The 22,169-nt window shown below is 50.1% G+C and overlaps 1 protein-coding gene across 4 annotated transcripts; it reads left to right on the top strand.

Moving 5' to 3' along the window:
- Positions 1 to 1,209: 1,209 nt before the first annotated feature.
- Positions 1,210 to 22,144, top strand: GRIPAP1 (GRIP1 associated protein 1). Of its 4 annotated transcripts, none has more exons than XM_010968145.3 (26): positions 1,210 to 1,276; positions 3,356 to 3,422; positions 3,563 to 3,624; positions 4,620 to 4,646; positions 5,501 to 5,608; positions 8,375 to 8,525; positions 9,358 to 9,542; positions 9,731 to 9,778; positions 10,475 to 10,506; positions 10,610 to 10,657; positions 10,801 to 10,900; positions 12,208 to 12,285; positions 12,503 to 12,595; positions 13,351 to 13,485; positions 14,280 to 14,375; positions 14,566 to 14,778; positions 14,914 to 15,027; positions 15,809 to 15,886; positions 15,965 to 16,060; positions 16,185 to 16,241; positions 16,345 to 16,444; positions 18,055 to 18,185; positions 19,544 to 19,666; positions 19,810 to 19,903; positions 20,701 to 20,855; positions 21,914 to 22,144. In XM_010968145.3, exons 1-26 carry the CDS (start codon positions 1,235 to 1,237, stop codon positions 22,004 to 22,006), a joined length of 2,526 nt encoding a protein of 841 aa, XP_010966447.1. In that variant the 5' UTR covers positions 1,210 to 1,234; the 3' UTR covers positions 22,007 to 22,144. The 4 variants fall into 4 exon arrangements, with proteins under 4 accessions (XP_010966447.1, XP_045361118.1, XP_074216040.1 ...); XM_045505162.2 differs by having other exon boundaries at positions 9,728 to 9,778; XM_074359939.1 differs by lacking the exons at positions 19,544 to 19,666; positions 19,810 to 19,903; positions 20,701 to 20,855; positions 21,914 to 22,144 and adding an exon at positions 19,187 to 19,537 and having other exon boundaries at positions 9,728 to 9,778.
- Positions 22,145 to 22,169: the final 25 nt, after the last annotated feature.

Below are 22,169 nucleotides of genomic sequence, written 5' to 3'. Positions count from 1 at the left end.
CTTAAAAAAAATGATGGGGGCATGTCAAAGGGACACAAAAGTCAGCTTGAAGGAGCTCCCACTGACCAAATCTAGGACAATTTGAGCGTCAAGAGAAATAATGGTAGTGACTAATAATTCACTGAATAAGAACAGTTTGTACAGATACAAATACATACATGGGGAAGAGAAATCTCTTCCTCACAGTAGAACAGCAATTAACAAATATCAAAGGAATGTTGGTGTTCGAAAATCATCAGTGGATGCTGAAGTCAATGGTTCAAAAATTTTACAAATATATATATAGAGGGAGAGAATGATACAGCAAAGGTGGCAAAATGTAAACAATTGATGAATGTACCATAGGGTACAGGGAATTTCCTTGTGCCATTCTTCTTTTTCTGTGCATTTAAATGGCATCAAAATTAACACCCCCACCAAAAAAAAAAGGAAAAAAATAGGGAATATCCTATTACTGATACGTTGTCGCTAAACATGCCGTCTAATTTTTTTCTAAAACTACTGCTTGGGTGGCAGGGTTTGCACAGGTGGCTAGAAAGCACAAGTGAGGCTTATAGTGCATTTTAATACTGTATTTGAATGTTCCTGGTATTTCGCCATCCTGTTTTTGTTTTATTTTGTTTTGTTTTTTAAATGAAGCTTTTTCGTTTGATTCACTGGCATTCTTTCCTCTCAGGTATTTTAAATGCATCGTGGCTAGGCCCTTTACCTAACATGGTGTACAGCATCATGTTAAAAAAAAAATCAGCGTCAAATCTTTAAAAAAAAAAACAAAAAAACGCCAAGGGCTTCACAGGAGGCGGGATTCCCTTTTCGGGTCACCCGGTAGAGGGCGGGAACAAGACCGGCGCAAAGCTTCCGCTTTCATTTCTACGGATAAGTCAACCATCCTCCTTAAAGGAGTACCGCGGAAGCGAGATTTTCCGTCGGCAAACACTTCCCTAGCGACGAGTCCACTCGTGACACAGGGATGTCACAGTGTCGCATCACAATGGGTATCCAATGAGTGCTCAAAAGCCAGGTCAAATGACCTAGATTCTGGTAAAATATTAAATTGCAATTCATCTAACTTGTCAGTTCCCTTCCCTTCTCTCGGTTTCCAAAATGCTGGCCTTCCGGAGTAGACTCCTCCCCCTCTTTTCCTGCCTGGTGGTTTGGCCCGACCTTAATACTACTGACAGGCCGGACAAACTGCGTCTGCGCAGAACGCGGGCGGGGGGGTGGGGGGAGGAACATGGCGCAAGCTCTGTCTGAGGAGGAGTTTCAGCGGATGCAGGTGCCGCTCGCCAGGGAAAAGACCACCGGGCTAGGCGATGGGGGGGCGGGGAAGAGAGAGGTCGTGCCACGGGCTCTGAGCAGGCGTTGGTTAGGAAGTACCTTGCGTTTAAGGGGTTGGTCTGGAGAAGGGAAACTGAGGCTCGGAGTGGTGAGACTACTGGATTCCAAGATACCGTTGGCCTCTGTGAGGTTGGATTCTCGTAGCCTTGTGGGCCGAGGAGCTAGTCCGAGCGTGGGCAAAACCTCACTCAGACCTAGAGGGGATGAGACCTTTGGCCCTGTGCGGGGGACGATGATAATGTTGGGTTCTGAGGGAAGGAGATCATAAGAGGGCGAAACCATTTTGTTTGGAGAGGAAGGAAGCGGGTGTTGGGCCCTTTGCGTCACCGTGGGGGGAGCCCCGGAGAGGGCAATACCATTACCGGTGCAGGGGAACGTTTTTGTGGGAGATACCACTGTGCTAGAGGATTGGGGAAAGACCCCACATGTTGTCATTGTTTCCTGGGAGGTGGAGCTCCTGTGCGAGGGGTGGTAGCGGATGCCAGAAGAGGGCGGTACCGTTTGATGATGAGCGGTGATCCCATTAGGCCTGGGGTGAAGAAGGCCCTGAATGGGTAATACCATTAATCCTTGTTGGAGAGAGGACCAGAGGAGGGGAAAGAGTGATGCCTTGGACCGCGTGGAGGGGAGATCACCGGGCGGTGGGGAGGTACCCGGACTGCGTACTCTGACCACTTGATTTTTGGGGGAGGAACTCTGAGGTGGGATGAAAGGCCAGAGTGGGCCCTTGTCGAGAGAGCTCCTTACTGGGGAAAGACCACTGGGTTTTGTGTGTGGGGAGACTCTGAAGGGGGAACCCTGCATAGGGTCCTGTGGGAGGACAGGAGGAATTCCAAGCGAGGACAGGTAATCCATTGGTCCTTGAATGAAGGAAACCAGTTGTTGCTGTGTGAGGGACCCTGAGGGTAGAAGGGTTAGATAATTGACCCATAAAAGGGGAAGGCTCCTGTAACTTGTGCAAGGTATTCCAAGTGAGTAAGAGTAATTCAGTTGGCCCACCCAAGGCCTTTGGGAGGGGGGGGAACTCTGAAGGATATATGGCCATCCTATTGGATCATGACTGGGGAGATCTTGAGGGATGTAGGGGACCCTTGCATGAGGAAGATTGATTCCATTGGCCACGAGTGAAGGGAAAAACCATTGGTCTCTGATGAGTAGGGACTCTAAGTGTGTTCTAAGGGTGTTCCAATTGGATCAGGACTAGGGGAGACAGATCACTGGGTCTGGGAGAGGAGAGGGGCAGGAAAGAGTCTATAGAGGCCAAGCCCTCTCACCTTTAGCAGTCCATCCAGGGATGAAGGCTGGGGCCATGGAAGAGAGGGAAAGGTCCTGGTGGGTTAAAGGACCATGGTTCTGGGAAGAACTGGCCTCAGTGTCCTACAGGGCTGTTAGGTAGGGGTATATTGTTTGGAATAGCCTGTATTTCACTTTCCCTCAGTTCTTGAAAGGGGTCTGGACATATTTTGAGAGCCTTGAGGGTGGGGACCCTGGATAGCCCCCTTGTACTCAGTGAAATTGATTAGGAGAATACCAGGCCCTCTTCCCTTGGGAAAAAGGGAGAAAGACAAGCCCCTGCCCCTTACTCCAACCAAGAGGATAGACAGCATTTCTGACAGAATACAGTCAAAATGGTGTTTCATCTGTGATGAGGCCAGCCAGGATGGAGGTGGAATTTTATCCTGTGGGTCTGGAGAGTCATGGAACACACAAGAGCAAGAGCTGATGGGGTTCGTGTTCTGTCGTGGCCTAAGGGCATAGTGCATTGCAAGGAGAGTGACGGAGACAGCAGGGAGACCGTGAGGTGAGGCTGGCTGTGGTTAGAAGTAGAACTGAAGAAGATGGGACAGGCTGAGTGGCTGGCAGCTCATTTGGGATGCAGCAGGTACAGGTCTTAGGAGTGAGTAAAGAGGCATATGGAGGGCAGCATGGTCTGTGGGGCTCAGAGGGTGGGCTTCCTCATGGTGAGGGTCAGGGGCACATTCCTACCAAGTCATTTCCCTCTCTGCTTCTCCCTAAGGCTCAGCTCCTAGAACTCCGGACAGACAACTACCAGCTTTCAGATGAACTACGCAAGAATGGTGTTGGTAAGCCAAGAGGGTCTCATTAGATGGAGGTGGCTTTAGAGGATGGAGGCCAAGGGGGAAAAACAACCTGAGGCCTGGCAGGAAGACCTTTCAGCTCCTTACCACTGACTGAGGCTGACTCCCTGCTTTCCCCACGCCAGAACTCACCAGCCTTCGACAGAAGGTTGCCTACCTGGATAAGGAGTTCAGCAAAGCTCAGAAGGTACCTCCCTTCACCCACTTACCCACCTGTTTCCCTGTAGCCATGTGATTCATTCATCTGTCCAGTGAGCACCTACAATGAACCAGACCTAATGTTACAGACCGTCATTAGTCATTCAAAAATTTCTCATGGAAGTCTCCTTTGTTTGCTCATTTGATCTAATTCTGCTTAATTTATTGATTAATTTTAATTTACTTTTAATTCATTTTTAGTTGCAGTTACTCATTCTCATTCACTAATTTCTAACTAAACAATCAAATCCTATGGGTAAATGTGCCTTGAATCTGCCTCCTCTCCTCCACTCACACTCCTGCCTTGTGTTCCTACTCCCCATCCCTGTCCCGGTCCTGTTGGTAAAGTGACACTAAACCTACCTCTCAAACCCTTTGGAGATGAGAAGGTGTATAACCTGTTACGGCCCCTCCAGGCATTCAAGGCCTTCCTTTGTCTCTTTCTTCATCACTCTGTCCCCATTCATTGCACAAGGTTATACATAGTATGTTCTCCATAAATATTTGTTAAATGAAGGAATACAGAATGCAGAAGGTCTGGCAGTCAGAAAGCTGGGCTTCTCTTTGTAGAATGCTGATTCCCCAACCTGGCAATGCCCTCAGCTTTCCCAGCAGGGGAACAGCAGTTTCCACAGTGCATGGGAGGGACCCACATAGATGTGTTTGGACAGATGTAGCAATGAAGCCACAGTTTCTTATCCCGGAGACCCAGTGCATGAAGGGCTAAGTACTAAGACCCATAAACAGCCTCAAGAGCTTGGAGGAAAGGATGTAAGCAGGGTGCTTCTCACTCACCCACTCACTCACTCACTCCATCATTCCTGTGGGCTACAAATTGTGTAAATTCTGTGATTAAAGGCACCCCTATTCCCCCAATCTCTGTTGTCATTGTGCCCCTTGACACTTGCCTCAGCATCTCCATAACCTAGTGAGGGAGTCCATCTCTGTTCACCTTATCTCTCTTCCCACCCCTCTCACCTTTAGGCACTGAGCAAGAGCAAGAAAGCTCAGGTAAGGGGACCCATGGCGGGTGAATGTATCTAGGAGACTGTATCTTAGAGGGGATATTTCTGTATGCTGGGATCTCCTTGTACTGGCCTTTCTTTCTCTGTGTGTTCGCTTGCATCTGTGACTACCTCATTGCCATCTGTTGTCTCTGTTTTCCTGTTTTGTCTCTCACTCTGTGCCTCTCTCCCTGTGTCTTTCCTTCTTTTCTTTCTCTTTATTCTCCTCTGTGAGTCTCTCTCTGTCTCTGTCTTCCTGTTCCTCTTGGACTCTTGTTTCTCTCCCCAACCTTCTCTTTGTCTCTTTCCTACCTATTCTTATCTCTCTTTTTTCTTTCACTTTCTTTATCTCTCTCCCTGACTCCTTGTTTCTCTCTCCCCCATTCCTTTGTCTCTTTCTGACTCATTTCTTTCCCTGACACCCTCTTTCTCTTCTCTGTTCTATTCTCCTTCTGTTGATCTGTTCCTATCTCTGTGTGTTCCTACCTTTTCTTTTTCACTTTTTCCCTCCCGATCCCTCCCTCCTTCCCTTTCTACCCCCTCTTTCCCCATCTCTCTCTACTTCCTTTCTCCCCTTTTTCTATATACCCCTCTCTTTCCTCCCAATCTCTCCACCCCCGTCCCTCTCTCCGTTCCCATCTTCCCTTCTTTCTACGCCTATGTCTCTGTCTCCATCCCGGTCTCCTCTTTTATCCCTCCTTGTATCTCTATTTCCCCCTGTATCTCCTGATTTCGCACATCTCATTCTCTGTACCCTGTGTTCTCCCCGCAATGTCATTTTCTCCCTCTCTCTGTTCCTTTGCCCTACCTCCCCATCCTTTCTGCCCTTGTTGGAGACCTGGCCCACATCTGCCACTGCAGGAAGTCGAGGGGCTGCTGAGTGAAAATGAGATGCTGCAGGCAAAGCTGCACAGCCAGGAGGAAGACTTCCGTTTGCAGAACAGCACGCTTATGGCCGAGTTCAGCAAGGTGCTGGTGCCCTGGATAGCTGAGGGGGGTCCAACGGGTAGGGGCCACCTGGGCTGAAACTGAAGGGCAGCTGAGGGTGGTTGGACAGAGGCTGGCCTGGACCACTGTCCATGGTGCTGAAACAGGGCCTGGCTCTCTGTTGGGGGTCAGCAATATGACAGATGGGGCCACCCATTGTGCTGGGATTAGAAGGCTGCAAGCCATGAAGTCAGCTGGTTCTTGACCAAGTCACTTTTCTTTGAGCTTCAAGTCTCCTTATGTATATCTGGGGGCTGATCCTATGGAGCCCCAGGATGTTGGGAGTCTTAGGTAAGATTCTTATGCTTAATATGGGATGGAAAGATGTTCAAGCTGCTTCCGTTTTCCTTCCCTTCATCTGACACGAGCCTGGGATTCTAGTTTTAAGAAATTTGTCCTGGATTGGATCATTCTGTCTTCTCACTGATTTTAGTGTCCTGGCTGTTTCTAAATCTGCTGGGCAGTTGGAGACATTATTTTTTGTTCCCTTACCTATCTTCTGTATCTATGGTCAATAATTTTCCAAGTTTTTGGTGTGTTTAAGGGAAAACAAAATCTCACAGCAACAAAACAATTATTTCTAAGCCTCTACCTAAGAATGTAGGGCTTAAGACCTTAAAAAATACAGCAAACCAAAATTACAACCTTTATGCAGGTACAATACCAGCAGAAATAATTTAGTAAGTAGTAAGTAAGAGCCAGAAGGGCCTAGATTAAACTCTTGGCTCTACCTTTTACTAACTGTGACCTTGAGCAAGTCACTTAACCTTCCTGTTTCTTAGTTTCCAAATGTTTAAAATGGAAATGATGATAATGACAGTACCTGCTTGTCAGGACTTTTGTGAGGATTGAATGGGTTGATGTCTATAAACCACTTAGAACACAGGATTGCACATGGTATCAACTATATAGGTGTCAGCTACTGATAGTATCCTTTTATTAATTCATTTTATCTTTAAAAGATTTCTGGACTATTTAAAAGTTTTATATCCATCCCATGGCCTTGCCCTGCCTCTGCCCTTACCAAACCTCTCACCTACTTGATTCCCACAGCCTCCTCACTGGTCTCCTCACTTCTAACTTCTTTTATCAGTCCAAGCCATAAAGGTTGTCCTGACCTGCAGGCCTTCCCACATCACTCCTTTAGACAGCACATCCCAGTGGGTCCTCGCCCCTGAAAGTTCAGAACCCCTAGTGTTCACATAACAGCTGACCTCATTGCCTCACTTCTCACTGCTTCCTGCCTCTGGCCTCGATGGTATCATGGTTCCTGCCGAGTGAGGCAGGGCCAGGTATTTCTTTATAAATCCAGCTTGTGTTTCTCAGCAGCTGCCCTGGGCTAGGCAGTGGGCTAGGTATAGAACCTCCTTCACACTCCCCCTCCTCATCCTGGAAGCTGGAAGTGCTCACAGAGAGACCTGAGTTCAAGGCCTGCCCCCACCACTTATTTATCAAGATATTTCAGCTCAGTTGTTCCTTCAGCAAATAATTATTGAGCTCCCATTATGTGCTCTGTGTTCTGGAAATAGTTGTGAGCACTATGAAATAGTACCCCCTCTTGGGTTGCTTATATTGTTGGGGTGGGACAGGGAAAAGGGTGATAACTTAGTTAACAAATGCTAGTAGCACTGATAGCTGACAGTTACGTAGTGTTTACTGTGTGCCAGGTCCTGTTTGATGTGCTTTACATTATTCAGTCATTTAATTCTCACACAAGCCGATGAGATACCATTACTATCCCTATTCAACAGATGAGGAAAATGGAGCCCCAGAGAGATGAAGTAATTTGTGCCAAGGTCACATGGCTAGTAAATGGCAGAGTTGAAATTCACATCCAAGCGGTCTGGCTTCAGAATATGCTTGTGACCCTATGTTACAAAATAAAATTTAATTGTGAATCACAATTTATGATTTAAAAATTTTCAGAGATTGGAGAAATTAAAAACATATTATGTAAATTTAATTGTGATTCATGTGAGGTAAAAAAGAAATGAACTAAATACTGTGCTAGAGAGTATTGAAATTTCTGTGCTGGGGGATGCTATTTGAAAGGTGACATTTGAGCAGAGCACTGAAGGATGCAAAGAAGCCAGTCATGTGAAGAACTAGATGAAAAGAATAGTATTCTGGATAGGAAATATCCCAGGTAATAAAATAAAAATTCTCTGTGGGCCTCAGTATTTTCATCTGAAATTGGGGGCAAAGGATCTTGTAGGTCTGCTGGGAGAACTGTGTTTTAGCCAGGAGTTGAACAAGGGGCTGGCTTAGTTTTATTTGCATTGTACACCTCTCCAAGGGCTGACGATAGGGAGCTGTGGGCAGTGCTGACCCTGGAAATGCTCTGAAAGCTGTCTGTGGTGCCTCGGCTCCCAGACACAGACCCCTTCACAGAAGAGGGCTGGCGGTGGGGCTATCCGTGATGCTGACATCTTGGACCAGCGACTTCCAGAGGAGCCCGAGGTCTTGGATTGCGAATGTGAGGTTGGGAGTGGGCAAGCGGAAAATTGTTCTCCGTATTCTCAATCTTCCGTGACTGTCACTTAACAGATGTGTGAATTTGAGGTTGCTTAACATCTGTGCCTCAGTGTCCTTATCTGTGAAGTGGGGTTAATGAATAACGAGAGCCTCTATCACAGGGGCATTATGGGAATTAAATGAATTGTAAAGTGCATGGACCAAGTGCTCTGTGTATTTCAGCAAATGTTCTGATTCTCTGCTTTTCTGCTACCTTGTTTATCCTCTGCTCAGCTCTGCAGCCAGATGGAACAGCTGGAGCGGGAGAACCAGCAACTGAAGGATGGGGCTGCCGGTGCAGGGGCTGCCCAAGCCGGGAGCCTTGTGGATGGGGAGCTGCTGAGACTGCAGGCAGAGAACACAGCCTTGCAGAAGAATGTGGCAGGTGCATGGAGGCCCTCTCGGGAATATGGGGATCTAGGGGCTTGAGTAGGATGTTGTTCTTCCGGGGGAAGGGGAAAGGCTTCGGAATCAGGCTTGGCCCTGCCATGAACCAGTGTATGACTTTGGACAAGCCATTTCACCTCTCTGAGCCAAAGCTTCATCGTCTGCAAAGTGTGTAGTGACGTCTACCACCTGGAAGATCATAGCAGAGTTAAGAGGTTAGGTATCTTTCTGAGTTTAGTTGGGTGCCTGGTACCTAGCAAATGTTACAGATGAGCTGATTGAACTCCTCAGAGAGGAAATGTTTGCTAAATGGTGAAAGTGAATGAAAGAGTGTTAGGAAGATTCTGAGCCCAGGTTGTCAGTGGGGTCTGAGATGAAAGCTGAAAGAAAGCTTGGTAGGGTGTGGACATGTCTTGATGTGTGGACCTTTGGAGAGCAGCTCGGGCTTGTGGGGTGGCGGGTAGTAGTTTGGTGATTAGGAGGGAGATTTTGTAGAATGTGCCTGGGGATTAGAGGTTGTAGGAGGATTCAGCAGTAAGTGGAGGATGGTGGGCGGCACCTTGGTGAGCTGTGGGCAGGGTTTCAGGATAGAGGGCGGGCTTGGCAACTCGCTTGGACTGATGTGATGATAGACAGGATTTCCATGGTTGGTGAGGCTTAAAAGGTTTGTGAGAGGTGGGGTCTGAACCTTTGTTTTGTAGGCTTGTGGCCACCTGGGGCAGGGTTTCTGCTACCTAAGGGGTCGAAGGCCAGTTCTCCCTCTATTTGAGGCCTGTCAGGGGTCTTCAGAGACTACCTCATCCATCATATGTCTCTGTTCTACCCACCAGCCCTGCAGGAGCGCTATGAGAAAGAGGCTGGGAGGCCCCCAGCTGCCATTGAGGGTCAAGGGGACCCCCCGAGGAGCCCAGCTCCCCCTGTCCTGGCCCCCATGCCATTGGCAGAAGTGGAGCTGAAATGGGAAATGGAGAAGGAGGAAAAGAGATTGCTCTGGGAACAACTGCAAGGCTTGGAGGTGAATCTGGGTCTGTTGGGGCTGGGGTGCCAGGAGGCAGACAGATGTCCTAGCTCTGCCTGTGGTCCCACGAAGATCTCTATGACATCACCATCTCGAGGGCTGATGGATTAGGGAGGGCAGGGGGAGGCACAGGCCTTACCTTCCCCCTTGCTGATAACAGCTCCCTCCCTCATCCTTCCCAGCAGACCCTGAAGCAGGCTGAAACATCCAGGCTGCAGGAAGAACTTGCTAAGGTGGGGCTGCTGAGCTTTCCCTGGACTTTGCCCTACCCACTCCCCACCCGCCATGCTTCCCCTGGCAGGGCAAAAGGGGCAGATTACCCCCTCAAAGCCTCAGTTTCCTCATCTGTGAGATGTGGAGAGACTCACATGTATGTCTAAGGTTTGCTTTCAATATGAAATGGGCTACTGTGTTCCCTCTATGTCTTGTGCATGGCAGGCCCCATCCCTTCCTTCTGTGTCTTCCCAGTTCTGCTTGTTCATTTATCCATCCTTCCATCCAAGCACTTATAGACTGCCAGCTCTTATCTTAGGAACTGGAGACCCAGTGGTGAGGCAGTCAGTCATAATCCTGCTTTCCAGGCCTCCCAGCCTAGCCATTCTACGATGTGGCCATTGGTCAATAAATTGGGGGCATAAACACTGGGCTTTGGAGCCTGAGGACACTGGATTGAGATCACGATGTTGCTGCCAACTCAACTGGCTGCGCAACCAAATTACATATCCCTTCTAAGATTCAGTTTCCCCATTTGTAAAACCAGTAGTGCTTGCTTCTCAGGACTGTTTTGAGGATTCCACAAGATAACATAAGTAAACTCCAGCTTCCAATAAGGACTTAGTAGGAAGTATCTATAAAAACAGTTTATTTTTGTCTGTATTAATACTGTTCTCATTGTTATCACTTGTTTGTACCTCTTTCCCCCACCCCAGCTCTCCGAGAAACTGAAAAAGAAACAAGAAAGGTAAATTTCTTTTCTTCCAGGGGCGGGGGGAGGGTCTTTGGGGGACCAGGGAGGGGATTGACCTGTGGAACTGACCCAAATATGTCTGTCTGTCTGTGCCCAGTTTTTGCCGTCTGCAGACAGAAAAGGAGACACTATTCAATGACAGCCGGTAATGACCAGGATTGGGGATATTGGTGGACAATGGGGCATTGCCCAGCAGGATTAACCGAAGACCACAGGGGCAGAGCTGGGAGAATGGGCCTCAGGATATGGTCAATGTGCCCCTCCCCTCCCCCTGCCAATCACTCCCAGGAACAAGATTGAGGAGTTACAACAACGGAAGGAAGCTGATCTCAAAGCCCAGTTGGCTCGAACTCAGAAGCTGCAGCAGGAACTCGAGGCTGCCAATCAGGTGAGGGACTGAGTTCTGAGATCACTGGAATAGGGGCAGGGCTGGGAGTCTGGGGAGCTCTGAGGTCTATAGAGGCTAGTTGGAGAGTCTGATATTTCTCATGTTGGAAATACAGGGACTGGAGGGCTCCTGGGTCCCCCAGAAGCTAGGAAAATGGGAACTAGGGAGCCCAGAGAACCCTATGAGTTGGGCTAGGAATGTCTGTATGAATGAAAGATCTCAGGGGGAGCTGAGGACTTGGGGGCTATGTGTCACAAGTTTGGATGAATCTGAAACTCCAGGGGACTAGAGACAGGAGTCTAGAGAAATCTGTGGTCACTGCACTGGGATCAGGATTTGGAGTGAGTCTGAACTCCGTGGAGGTTGGGTGACTTTGAGACCTATGGCAGCTGGGTAGATATAAGACTTTCACGAGTGAGACAGTTGGACCTGGAAGCTGAGTACATTTGAGACCCTAGGGCTTAGGGGCTAGTTTGGGTCTTGAGAGGCCTGGGAAGTTAGATAACATGGGCTGGTTGCTCCTGAGATCACTGGGGGCTATCAATAAAAAAGTGGTGAGTCTGAGACATCCAGAGATGGAGCAAAAGTCTAGACGGGTCTGAGGCTACTAAGGGTTGAGGGCTGGGTGACTTTAAAGCCTCCAGGCTTCCCCCTAGAGTGTGTGAGTCTGAGGCCCCTTGGCTTGGGGGATATGGTGGCTTGTGGGTCTAAGGCCCCAAGGAGCTGGGGACAGAAGTCTCGAGTAAAGCTGGATCTAAATTATGTGGGTTTTAAGATTCCCAGACACTGGGGACAGGAGTGGCAGGTGAGACATTTGTCTGAGCCCTCATTAGGAGCTGGAAACTACGCAATTGTATGAGTCTGAAACCTGTGGGGTCTGGGGCTGTGAGTTTGGATAGGGTCTGAGACTCTTGGGAACTAGGGACATGGGGATTGTGTGTATCTTAAAACCCCTGGGGGTTGGGGTCAGGGGCTGGGTGAAGCTGTAGTCCCAGGGGTTTGAGTGTGTCTGAGAATCCTGGGGCCTCTGAGCTGGAATCTGAGTGAGTGTGAGATCTTATGAATGGGGGCTGAGTGAGACCCAGGAGTCTAGGTGTTTTCTGAGATGCTTAGAGCTGGGCTACAGGGGTGTTTGAGGCCCCTGGGGGTAAGGACCTGGAGTCTGAGGTCTCTGATGGCTGGGTAGCCCAAGACCCTCAAGTGCTGGCCACATGCTGCCAGGTAGTCAGAGAGGGAGTCTGTGTGGTTATATGTACCCCGGGGGAGACTGAGGTCTGGAATGGGTTCCCCGGACCTGGTCCCCACAGAGCTTGGCAGAGCTGAGAGATCAGTGGCAGGGGGAGCGCCTGGAACATGCGGCAGCTCTGCGAGCCCTACAAGATCAGGTACGTTGTGCTGAGCAGGCTCAGGGAGGTGGGGTCGGGGTGAGGGTGCGGGCAGCCTCAGTGGGTATTGTACAGCAGACAAGGCCCCAGCGGTCCTGCTTCCTCCGGTCGTGGTTCTTGTGTGTGTGTGTGTGTGTGTCCTTTTCTTTCTTGGCTGTGGGTAGGTCCTGTCCTCCTGTTGTGGCCCCACTCTAACTTGCTGTGGGGATGGGGTCAGGTGTCCATCCAGAGTGCGGATGCGCAGGAACAAGTGGAAGGACTTTTGGCTGAGAACAATGCCTTGAGGACTAGCCTGGCTGCCCTGGAGCAGGTACAGGACACATGGGAGCCCACACTGACCTCTCTGCACTTCCCCGTCTCCCTGTGCTTCTGATCCACATTGGGGCAGGGTCATCTGGGCCTCATGCTGTTCTCCTGCCTCTGTTTCTGTTTCATTGTCAGCTTTTCCTTCCTACTGACTTCCACCCCTCTTCTCTCTGGTCATCCATCCTTGCTTTTCTAGCATTCTAGTTTCTCTCCAGTAAAGTACAAGAAGGGTACTAATCTTAAGTGTACACTCAGTGAATCATCTGTCTGTCTGTCTGTCTGTCTGTCTATCTCCATATGGCCACCACCCAGATGAAGATATAGAGCATTTTAGGTACCCCAGACAGTCCCTTTTATCCCTTCTCAATCAGTACTTCCCCAGAAGTAACCACTCTTCTGAACTTTGGCAACAGAGATTAGTTTTGCTTGTTCTTTAACTTCATATAAGTGTAATCAGACACCCAGTCTTATGTCTGGCTTCTTTCCTGCAGCATTCTGTCTGTGAGGTGTTTCCATATGTAGCACTGATCTGTTCTGCTATTTCTGTGTAGCATTTCATTGTATGAATATACCACATTTATCCAATCCCCTGTTGATATCTTCCTCTCACTGCTTTCCTCTTGAAATTCTTTTCTCTCTCCTCCTGGCTCTCTTTCCACCTCACTTCCTGTCTCCCTGGACTGGGAGGCTCATCCCCTGTGACTGGCTCCTGAAGCACCGTTCACTCTCTCCACTTCCCATCACCACTTCTCTCTCCAGATCCAAACAACAAAGACCCAAGAGCTGAATATGCTCCGAGAACAGACGGCTGGGCTGACAGCTGAGTTGCAGCAGCGGCAGACTGAGTATGAGGACCTCATGGGACAGAAAGATGACCTCAACTCCCAGCTCCAGGTGACACCTCTGGCTCTGACCTGTCTTCTCTTAGTTCCTTAGTGCTGGCTCAGTAGAGTGTCCCACAAGGTGTGGTGGGAAGACTATGGAGTCAGGTGGACCTGGGTTCTGGTCTGACTCTGGAACTTTCTAGAACCTGTGTGTCCTAGACCAAGTCGTTTCACTTCTCTGAGACTGAGCCTCTTCAGTTAGTTAGGATCGCCATTCTGATTCAGGAATAGAAACAAGAATAACAGTGGTTTCTACTAAATAAGATAGGAGCATAGTTCTCCCTCATGTCCTGATAGGTTTTCTAGAGATGGAGTGGTGGCTTTCCAATTACCAATGGCCCAGGTTCCTTCTGCATTGCTGTTTTGCCACCTTCAACACATGACTTCTATCTTGGTATCAAAGATGCTTGTTCAAGTTCCCCTACCATCATGTTTGCATTTTGTCTGGAAGGAAGGCGGAAAGGGGCAAGGACCCAGCATGCCTCTTTCCTTTATAAGCATAACCTAAATTATACTCACCACTTCTGCTTACAGAAATTAATCCCCTGGCCACACCTGACTGCAAGGGAGGCAGGGAAACGTCAGCTAGAAGACCGTGAGCCCACCTATGAAGTCCAATGCTAAGGAAAGAGGGAAGAATGAATACTGGGGAGCTAGCAGTCTCTGCCAAGTTTCTCATCTAAAAAGAGAGAGAACATCCCCCACTTTACCAGTGTTAAGGGAGATGTTCTAGCAGAAGTGTCCTGGGTGACCAGCACCTCCTAGGGGCTCTTTATCAACCTCACCCCTTTGTCCCCACATTAGGAGTCATTGCGGGCCAATAGTCGGCTGCTGGAACAACTTCAGGAAGTTGGGCAGGAGAAGGAGCAATTGACCCAGGAACTACAGGAGGCTCGGAAGGTGCGCAGCATCGGGTGGGGAGGCCCAGTGATGTGGGCAAACCCGTGGGAATGAGAGGGACAGAAAGTGATCAGTTCCGTGAGGATGAGTGAATGACATACCTGTTCATTGGGGACGGGGAGGAGGTGGACTTTGGCTCTAGGGGAGGAGATTGACTGACACCCTCCTGCCCCACCCTCCTTGGCGCCAGAGTGCTGAGAAGCGGAAGGCCATGCTGGATGAGCTAGCCATGGAGACGCTGCAGGAGAAGTCCCAGCACAAGGAGGAGCTGGGAGCGGTCCGACTACGGCATGAGAAGGAGGTGCTGGGGGTGCGTGCCCGCTATGAGCGGGAGCTCCGCGAGCTGCACGAAGACAAGAAGCGGCAGGAGGAGGAGCTCCGGGGGCAGATCCGCGAGGAGAAGGTGGGTGGGTAGACGATGAGACCCTCCCTTCTTCCTCTAAAACCTGGGGAGCGCAGTGTTGCTGACAGGCCAGGGGACGGTGTGGGCCTGGCGCCTGCTCCTTCACCTGCCCGGTGATGGTCTGCCCTCTCACAGGCCCGAACACGGGAGCTGGAGAATCTCCAGCAGACGGTGGAGGAACTTCAGGCTCAGGTACACTCTATGGATGGAGCCAAGGGCTGGTTCGAACGGCGCTTGAAGGAGGCTGAGGTGAGTGGGTGCCCAGTCAGCTGCAGAGGCTGGTTGAGGGGTACCCGTGCCAAACCAGGAGACTGGGAGTGGTTAGGCCCTGGCACTTTCTGAGATGCTCTGGACTTGGGCATCCCCACAGCGCCCCCTGGCTCAACAGCAGCCCTCTGGAGGGCATCAGGGCACGGCCATCAGTAGGGCAGAATGTCAGATGTACAAATTTGAAAAGACACCTCTTCCTTCTGAAACTACTTCTGTCGGGAAATTACTGTAATTTGCTGATTTTGTTCGAACAAGAATTTTTACTACCTTTTTCTGGAAAACTCATGGTAATACATAAGAGGCAGTGTCACAGAGTAGTGAAGAGCATAGATGCTGGAGCCAGTTGTTTGCCTGGGTTTGAATCCTGGCTGGGCTGCTTTCTAGCTGTGTGACCTTGGGCAAGGTATCTACTTCTCTGTGCCCCGTTTTTGTCATCTGTGAAAAAGGGATAACAATGATACCTGCTGCCTCGGTATTATGGGAGGGTTATGCAAAATGAGTTAATGTGTAGAAATTCCCTACAACCTTCCTGGCATGCAGTAAGCGCTATGTTAACGTTTCATTAAATAAAAATGTAAATGCAAATGTTGGTTTTAGATGTGAATGGCCCAGCCCTAGATGTGACATATCTGAGTATGCGGTATTCCCTGCAGGAGTGTTTTCTCTGCATACCCAGGGGCCCCGCTGCTATCCCTCACACCCCTCTATGGGCCTGATGTCCTCTGGGGGGCTGTGGCCAGACCTGGGACTTGTCTTGTAGGACTCTCTGCAGCAGCAGCAGCAGGAACAAGAGGAAGCCCTCAAGCAGTGTCGGGAGCAGCATGCCAGAGAGCTGAAGGTGCCTAGTGCATGATGGTGCTCCTCTCTGGTGGGAGGACTGAGGTTTCCCAAGCCTGAGCTGCCCTCTGCTTTGCAGAGCAAGGAGGAGGAGCTGCAGGGTGTGCGGGATCAGCTCCAGCAGGTCCAGGAGGAGCGGGACTGCCATCTGAAGACCATCAGCAGCCTGAAGCAGGTCAGTGGTCCCTCCTGGTGCCTCGACACACCCCGGGCCTCAGCTTGCAGTAATGGGGCAGGGAGGGAGCACACAGCATGCGGCCATTCCGGCACCCACCAGCTGTGCTTTCTCCACCCCACAGGAGGTGAAGGACACAGTGGATGGGCAGCGAATCCTGGAGAAGAAGGGCAGTGCTGCGGTATGATGGGGAGGTGTCTGAGCATGGCCCCCTCCTGCCCTGCCGCCCCTGCCACCTATGGGCCCACTGGGCCTCAGCCCCCTCTTTTCCCCATTCCCCACAGCTCAAGGACCTCAAACGGCAGCTGCACCTGGAGCGGAAACGGGCAGATAAGCTGCAGGAGCGGCTGCAGGACATCCTCACCAACAGCAAGAGCCGCTCAGGTGAGGGGCCGGGATGGCAGAGCTTGGGCCTGAAGGCTGGGGCTGCTTCCTGTACTTCACTCTGCAGGGCACTCCTGTGTCTTCTGTCCCTCTTGAACCTGGTCTGTCTCCTACCCTTTCTCTGCGCCTGTTCCTCCTCTGTTTCTGTCTCTCTCTGCATTGTCTGTGTCTCTCTCTCCTTCTTGCTGTGTCTCTCCTCTGTTCCTGTCTGTCTCTGCCTCCTCATGTCATCTCTCTGTATCTGCCTTTCCCTCCCCACTTTCTCTCTCTAGTTCTCTCCTTTTCTCCTCCTGCCTTTTTCCCCTCTCTGTTCCTTTATCTCTGTCTCTCTATTTCTGTCTCTCCTCTCTCATCTGTCTGTCTGTCTCTGTCTCCCCACTATCTCTCATATACTCCCACACCTTACCCAGTGTCTCTAAATCTCTTGTATCCATTCTCTCATTCTATAAATTTGGACTGAGCCCTCACACTCATATCCAGGGTCCCTGATAGGAAGTCCCCACTGAGTCTCCGCTGTCCAGAAGCTCCCTGTTGAGCTAGGGAGACAGGCTTACAATCAGGCAGCAACACTAATTGTTATGCAGCTAAGATCCATGTTATTTCTGCCACTTAAGGCAGAAGACACAACAGAAAAACCTGAGTTGCCTTGGACTTTTTTTTTTAGAAAGAAGTGGCCTACAAATATGTTTAAATAAATAAGATGCAGTGCTGACTCTGCTGCTGAGTACTAGTAAATAAATTTAGCAAGTTTGCAGAATGTGAGATTAATATACAATAATCAATTGTATTAAGAAACAATTGGACATTGAAATTTAAAAAGTGTATCATAAGCTCAGGGAGAACTTGCTCCCTGTCCTCCCACAGCCATCCTGCTCTTGCTGGAGATCCTTGGCTCGTGGTGTCAGTCCCTTGTCCTTGACACCCCGAAGCAGCTGTAAGAGCAGAGGCCCAAGCTTAGTAGCTGTGTTTTAAGTGACCTGGCAAAAACGGGTGTATCTCTCACCAAATCAGTGTCTCTTTGAAGCTCTTAGTCTCCTGAAGTTACCTCTCTTTATAAAGGACGACTTTTATTTCTGTTCTGTTACAGATCAGTGTACAAACAGATTCAAGCTGTGTTCCCTACATTCTGTTCATCCATTAGATGAAATTCAGATTTCAGTGCATGGCTACGAGTCTGTCACCATCTTTTCTCTCTGTCTCTGCTCCGACCTGTGTCCTTAGCCAGGGTCTCTGTTTTCCTCTATCATCTGCTCTGGCTTACTGTCTCTCTGGGGTCTTCTCTCTGCCCGTGGGGTCCCCATGTGCCCTCTCCAGCTGTCTGTACCCTGAGTCTGAATGCATACGCTGCTTTATGCCTCTGTGCGTCCGCCTCGCCATCTTTCTCCCCTCCTTCACCTTTGTTTCGCTTCTGATGTATTTGCCTAGAGAGGCAGCTCCTTTTTCTGTTTCTGCCTCTCCCTACCCTACTGTCTGCTTCCGCTGCTCCCCACGCCCGAGTGTTTCTTTGCCTCTCTCCATCTCTGTCAAATCTATTTCTGCTTCTTCCTGCCAGTCGCTGCCCTGGGACCCTGGGGGATTGGGGCTCAGGTTTCTCTTCGCTCTCTGCCCAGGGCTCGAGGAGCTGGTTCTCTCAGAGATGAACTCACCAAGCCGGACCCAGACTGGGGACAGCAGTAGCGTCTCCTCCTTCAGCTACCGCGAGATCTTGCGGGAGAAGGAGAGCTCAACTGTTCCGGCCAGGGTAAGGGGCAAGGAAGAGCCTACAGCCTCAGCTTCTCCCCAGATTCTGGGCCCTCCTTTTTCCCTCCCCTGCAACCATCTTCTACTCTGGGCCCAGCACACATTTTCTTGTCTACTTTTCCTCAAACTCACCAACTTGGATTCAGATTGCTAAATGGGGGATGGACAGATTATTCTCTCTGGCCCTCAGTTTCATCATCTGTGGGCTAATTCCACCTTTCCTGGTGCCACAAAATATGTAGGAGGTCCTTGTTTCCAACTCATAGTTATCACTTCTTTTTTTTTTCAATTGATGTATAATCAGTTACAGTGTGTCAATTTCTGGTGTACCAGCACAATGTCACAGTCATGCATATACATACACAACATTCATTTTCATACAATTATCACTTATTATTATTATTGTCTGTCATGTCAGCCTCCTTGCCAGATGCTTTTATCTGGAAATAACGTTTTTATCATTCTCTAAGTAGTATGTATGCATTGTAGAATAATGTAAAAAATGGGGGGAGGGTATAGCTCAAGTGGTAGAGCGCATGCTTAGCATGCAGGAGGTCCTGAGTTCAATCCCCAGTGCCTCCTCCAAAAATAAATAAGTAAACCTAATTACCTCCCCCTCCAAAAAATAAGTAAAAAACACAAACAACAATTTTAAAAAAATCCAAAGAATCGCATCTTTACCATCCAGAGATCACCACTTTAAACCCTTAGTTCCTACTCTTCTTGACCTCTCTCTCTTTTTTAAAACCTAAATATGATTATAAGTAATTTGGTTTTGTTCAGCTGATCTCTGCCCTCCCAATTTGATCAATTTTCATCTTATCTACTACTTTGACTTCAATCAGATTTCTCTAGTTGGTCCCCAAATGTCCTTTATTGCTGGTTATGTGAAAACCAACAATCAATCTCAGAGCACATTTGTTGCTTCTGGTTGCTTTATGTCCCTTAAGTCCCTTAAGTTTCTTTAATCTAGTCCCTTTTTTTCCTAACACCAACCTGTAGAAGAGACCAGCCCAGCTGAACTGCAGAAAGTGTCCCACCTTCTGGATTTTCCTGTTGGCTTCCTAGTGGTATCATTTAGCTTGTTCCTCTCTCCCCTAGTTTTTCTGTCAGCTGGAAGTTAGAGCTCATTTGTTGCAGGTTCTCTCTTCATCGCCTCAATCAGGCTATGGGCTATGATGTGGTGCTTCCTGTCTCCTCCTTTAGGCAAAAGGGGACCCAGAGTCTCTGAGAGTACTGAGACTTATCCACAGCCCCAGTTGCAAAGCCTGCCCCTAGCTTGGCTCTCCTTGGCCCCTGATCCTATCTGGGGGGTGGGTGCTGAACCAGGGCTGGCCTCTCCCTTCTTCTTCCCTGCAGTCCTTATCCAGCAGCCCTCAGGCCCAGCCCCCGCGGCCAGCAGAGCTGTCGGATGAGGAAGTGGCTGAGCTCTTTCAGCGCCTGGCAGAGACGCAGCAGGAGAAATGGATGCTGGAGGAGAAGGTGCCATCTGCCTACATGTCCCCGCTTGGCGAGGAGGCCGGGGTGGCAGAAGGGGGTGTTGACGGGGAGTGCCTTGTCTGGCCCCTCCTCGTGTGTGAACACACCCTGTTAAGGGGTCTGAGGTGAGCTGGGCCACCCTGCAGGTGAAGCACCTGGAGGTGAGCAGCGCGTCCATGGCGGAGGACCTCTGCCGAAAGAGTGCCATCATTGAGACCTACGTCATGGACAGCCGGATCGGTCAGTGCCCCCTCCCCAGCCCCTCACCTGCCCCCTTCTCCCCCACCGTCCAGAGCTGTGGCTTCTCCTCTCCTCCCAGAACTCAGCAAAGCTACTGATGAGACCACAGCCCATGGAGGGGAGAGCCGGGCAGGCCGGTACCTGTGTGTCCTCCTCTGTTCCGGCTCTTGGCTCCTCCCTCCTCTCTGGGTCTCTGTCCTCTCTCCCCTCTTCTTTCTCTAGTGCTTCTCTGCCCTTCTCATTATCCTTTCTCCTCCCTCTGTCTCTTCCTCTGCTCCCTCTCCCTTCTCTTCTTTCTGCCCCATCCCCCCTTCTTCTTGTCTCACTGTTCCTCCTCCCTGTCTAGGTGGTTCCATGTCTGGGAAATTTCATTCTCTGTATGTGTATCCCTTTTAGGGTCCTTCTCTCCTCTCCGCTCTCCATCCCCCTTCCTTCCCCGCCCCCATCTTTGTTTCCTTTGTTCCTTTCTCTCAAACCTTCTCCTCTCCCTGCTTTGTCCTTATTAGTCAGAATAATACCAGTTAGCACATGCTGAGAGTTGCCTGTGTGCCCTGTGCCTCTCAGGTGGTTGTATCCATTTCTCTAGCTCCATGAGTTAGTTCTCATCCCCGTTTCTTAGGGCCGCACAGCTAGTAAGCAAAGCCAGGTCTCACAGGGCAAAGCCTCCGTCCCCTACATTAGTAGCTTCTCCCCCTACTTTTCTCCCCTACTCCCCGTTTCCCTCTTTTCTGCTCTGTCTCTGTCCGTCACTCCTCGGGCTCGGCCGAGGGGGTGGTTCTCAGCCTGGGCCCTTGCAGATGTGTCTGTGGCAGCAGGCCACACAGACCGCAGCGGGCTGGGCAGCGTCCTGAGAGACCTAGTGAAGCCAGGCGACGAGAACCTTCGGGAGATGAACAAGAAGCTACAGAACATGCTGGAGGAGCAGCTCACCAAGAATATGCACTTGCACAAGGCAAGTGTGGCCTAGTAGCCTCCCCCTTTGTGCGTCCAGCCACACGGCCCCTGGGTCATCTGCCAGATCCCCCTACCAACCCATTCAGCCCCATCTTCCCATCCTCCAGTCAACTTACTCACTCTTACTTTAGTCTTTCACTCTCCCCTCTGTCCCTGCATCCATCTGCTCCTCCATTCCTACACACGCTCACCCACTCTCCCACCAATCCACCCTACTTTTGCCCATCTGCCCCCCGACCCATCTGATCATCTGCTTGTCTTTTTTAAAATTTTTTTTATGGTGGGGGGAGGGAAGTAATTAGGTTTGTTTGTTTTATCTATCTATCTATTTCTTTATTTTTAATGGAGGTACTGGGGATTGAACCCGGGACCTTGTACATGCTAGGCATGTGCTCTACTGCTGAGCTATACCCTCCCCCCCATCTACCTGTGTCTTTGCACCCATTTCCACTCTTTCCTACCTGCTCATCAGTCACCCCTCGTCTTACCTTTTACCCTCCCATCACCCAGCGACCTCCCTGCCTCCTGTTGCCCTCCAGCTGTTCTCTGAACAGTTCATTTGCCCACTTATTTGCCTACCATGGATTCCCCAGGCATCCACCCACACATCCACTCACCCATCCTGCCACCCAAGTATTTCCCCATCTTTGGGCAAGTCAGAAAGGGTGCAAATCCGACCCCTGCCTCTGAAGAGCAAGCTCAGCATTTAATAGACAAGAAGGTGGTGAGGGTGGAGGTCGTATTCTCCAGCCTCTCCATGCCTAGTAGGTGCTCCACTTCTGTGTCTGTATCCCTAGCTCTGGACGTTCCTCACCCCTCTACACACCACCTTTTCTGAGCCCAGCACACACACTCTGGACGTTCCTCACCACACCACACACACCTTTTCTGAGCCCAGCCTGCTGCTGGGGGCTCCGTGAGCTTCTCCAGATACCTTCCTGTCACAGGCTAGCCATAGCTGGGCATTGATGGGATGAGCAGGATGACACCCTAGGCTTGGTGAGGGATTTCCCCCTGCTGCCTTCTCTGACCCCTGATGGCTCATTTATTTCCTAGGACATGGAAGTTCTGTCCCAGGAAATTGTGCGGCTCAGCAAGGAGTGCGTGGGGTCCCCTGACCCGGACCTAGAACCGGGAGAAGCCAGCTAAAGACCTGCAGGCTGCACCCACTCCCTCCCCTCCCCACCCCTCAAGACACCATTCCTTTGGCCTGTGGTGGGAAAGTGGGGGCCGGCGCCAAAATCAGATAGGTCAGGAAACAGGACATTAAAGGGGTTGGAGGCCTGATGGCTGGTGTTCGTGACCCTGTCTT

The sequence above is a fragment of the Camelus bactrianus genome, chromosome X, assembly GCF_048773025.1.
Source record: "Camelus bactrianus isolate YW-2024 breed Bactrian camel chromosome X, ASM4877302v1, whole genome shotgun sequence".
NCBI lineage: Eukaryota > Metazoa > Chordata > Mammalia > Artiodactyla > Camelidae > Camelus > Camelus bactrianus.
The sequence above is the reverse complement of the archived record's forward strand: the minus strand, read 5'-3'. Positions and strand labels throughout refer to the sequence as shown.